Genomic DNA, 2865 nt, shown 5'->3' with positions numbered 1-2865 from the left:
GACAGGCTCTACAAATGTTTGGAATTATTGTAACCCCAAAGAGCAGGAAATTTTCATGGGACATTTTTTCTGTGGTAGTGAGACATAGATAGGATCTATGATTGCCATGTTGGTGGGTTTGTGCACTTGGCCATCACTTCCTTTGCTTTGTTGGGTCTCCAAGACTGTTAGCATAATTTTCCCTTATTTTTCACTCATTTTCTTTAAGTGTTCTATCTATTGTCTTTTTGTATGATTACAATTTAACTACATTTCTTCTTTCCTTTTCTCCCTCCAAACCCTTCCATATATCCCTCTCCACTCTCCTTCAAATTCATTGTCTCTTTTCTCATTAATATTTATTTCATGCATACATATATATGCATATATATTCCTAACTATAACCAGTTGAGTCAATATAATATATAATGTTACTTGTATGTATGTTCTTGATATAATTATATGACCTCACTACTTCTTTTATACTTACAAATATCAGTTACCTAGCCAGCATCTCCTAGGTCTCCTTAATATATCTCAATCCTAACGTATCTGAAATCAAACTTAAGCCTGCATAGACTTCTAGCTATATTGTTCACCAGTCAGACATTGCACAGATATTGTCCAATTTAGGTGCCTCTGAGTATTCCTAAATTCCATAAAAGATTTGCATATAAGTCATCCAGTTATCTTTTTTTCTTTCTTTTATTTTTTGTTTACTTTTTTTTTTTTTATCCTCAAACCAAACCATTTATTGACAGCAAAAGTCTCCGTAGCTGTGAACCACGTGAGGGGTAGGTAGGGCGTAGTGTGGGAACCAGCAGTGGGAACCCTGGGAATGCTGTGAGCTCATGGCCATCACCGGCAAGCAGAGCATAAATAATACTGGTGGGCAGGTGTGGGCAACAGGGATATCATAGGACAGCCACCTCGGAGAGCTATCAGGGACATGGGGACACAGGGACAGAGAGGGTGCTGGGCACAGGGACACAGGACACATGAGGCTATGGAGGCACACAGACATAGAGGGCAGTGGGTGACACAGGGCATGCCGAGGTGACACACAGAGAAACAGGGTTGCAATTCTGGGCTGTTCTGGAGACTACCCAGGAGGCTTCCTCCTCCACCACTTAGGCCCTGGGGTTTGCAGGCAAGACGCGCTGAGGCAGGCAGGACTAGGCAGCAGGTCACTCTCCCTCAGGGTCGAGTAGGAGACCCGGAGGACAGCATCTGCAGATCTAAGGCTGAACTGTGCCTTCAGGGTCCTTGCCATAGATATAGCTGCCCACAGCACCGGTGTTCACTCCCTTGGGTCCAAAAAGAATTCCATAGCAAGGCTTGTGGCAGTAGGGCTGGCCATCGTGCTCAGCGTTCCCTCCGGGGGTCAGCATCTTGGAGCAGCGCTCACAGCGTAGGCAAGGCCGGTGCCAATCCTTGCCTAGAGAGGTCACCTTCTCAGCAAAGTACACCCTCTCGTTGCAGCGAGGACACATGTTGGGTTCCCCAGTGAATGTGGTGACACTAGAGGCTTTGCTGGGACCTTTGTGGGGTCCGCTGGTCTTCTGCTCCTCAGTTCGCACCACAGGGACCTCAATGGGGCCAGTGACCTGAGGGCCTTCAGTCAGAGGTTTCTCATAGATGTAGGAACCGGCTCCCCCTATATTCACGCCTTTGGGCCCAAACAGTGTGGCATAGCAGGGCTTGTGGCAGAAAGGTTTCCCATCATGCTCAGCGTGGCCCCCAGGGGTCAGTGTCTTGTTGCAGCGCTCACACTTGAGACAGAACTTGTGCCAGTCCTTGCCCAGGGAACTAACCTTCTCGGCGAAGTACACGGTCTTGTCACACTTGGGACACTTGGAAGCCATGGTCGGTGCTCTCTTTGTTTACTTTTTTTAAAAAAAGAAATTATACAATGTTTTGATCACATTACCTCCCTCCCCCAACTTAATTATTCCAATCATTTTGAAAATTTAAAAAAATGATATGGACTCATTACAATTGTAATATAATCATTTGAAAGATCAAGTAAAATCTTACGTGCATTTCAACTATGTGTTTATATGCATATATAAATAGTACTGTATTATTGTATTGCTTAGCTTTATCATCTGCACTCAATGTTGACAGATCAGTAGAAGTAAAGTGAATTGATTTATGGTAGTGTTATACTGGTTGAAAATGTTTATGGTTTCCTTTTCAGTGGCATTTCTAGTACATTCTTTCTAGTACATTCTTATATTAAATGATTTTGCTGTTTGAGTGTCATGTATCAATACTGAGGAACTGATTGCAAAGGTCTGTGAGAAGTAAACTAAGTATAGACAGATTTTTCTTTGGGCCACCAGTTCACAAATAATGACATGGAGACTTATTATTAATTATGAAAGCTCAGATGGTAGCTTAGGCTTGTTTCTAACCAGCTCTTATAACAAATTAACTCATTTCTATTAATTTACTTTCTGTCTTGTGGCTTTATCACCTCATCTCTGTACTGCCCATCTTGCTTCTCTGTTGTCTCCTGGTGTCTCTGCCTTCTTCTTCCCAGCATCCTCTCTGCCCTGAAAATCCTTCCTAGCTCTTGGCCATTCAACTTTTTATTAAATCAATCTGAATGACACATCTTCACAGTGTACAAAAAGATTATTTCACAACAATTAAGGGCAGAGTTTTGTAGTTGAATGATCCAAACAGAAGTAATCAACCAAAATAGAATTCTTTTTTGATACAAATCAGGACAATTTAATAATTCAGGGCATTCCTCTTCCACTCAAATTCACCCAGCACCCCAGATGTGTGTTGGACTTTTTATCCTGAGAATGCTATTTTTAATAAGTTCATAGCTCCTTTCTGATTGAGCATTGGTTTTAAAACCCTGTAGTCAGCCAG

General features: G+C 42.4%; 1 protein-coding gene across 1 annotated transcript; it reads right to left on the bottom strand.

The window, feature by feature from the left end:
• Window positions 1-705: 705 nt before the first annotated feature.
• On the bottom strand, window positions 706-1851 carry LOC131924169 (cysteine-rich protein 2-like). Its single transcript, XM_059279393.1, has one exon. The coding sequence runs from the start codon at window positions 1842-1844 to the stop codon at window positions 1218-1220; it is 627 nt and encodes a 208-aa protein (XP_059135376.1). The 5' UTR covers window positions 1845-1851; the 3' UTR covers window positions 706-1217.
• Window positions 1852-2865: the final 1014 nt, after the last annotated feature.

Source organism: Peromyscus eremicus, chromosome 14, assembly GCF_949786415.1.
Source record: "Peromyscus eremicus chromosome 14, PerEre_H2_v1, whole genome shotgun sequence".
NCBI classification, from domain to species: domain Eukaryota; kingdom Metazoa; phylum Chordata; class Mammalia; order Rodentia; family Cricetidae; genus Peromyscus; species Peromyscus eremicus.
The sequence above is the reverse complement of the archived record's forward strand: the minus strand, read 5'-3'. Positions and strand labels throughout refer to the sequence as shown.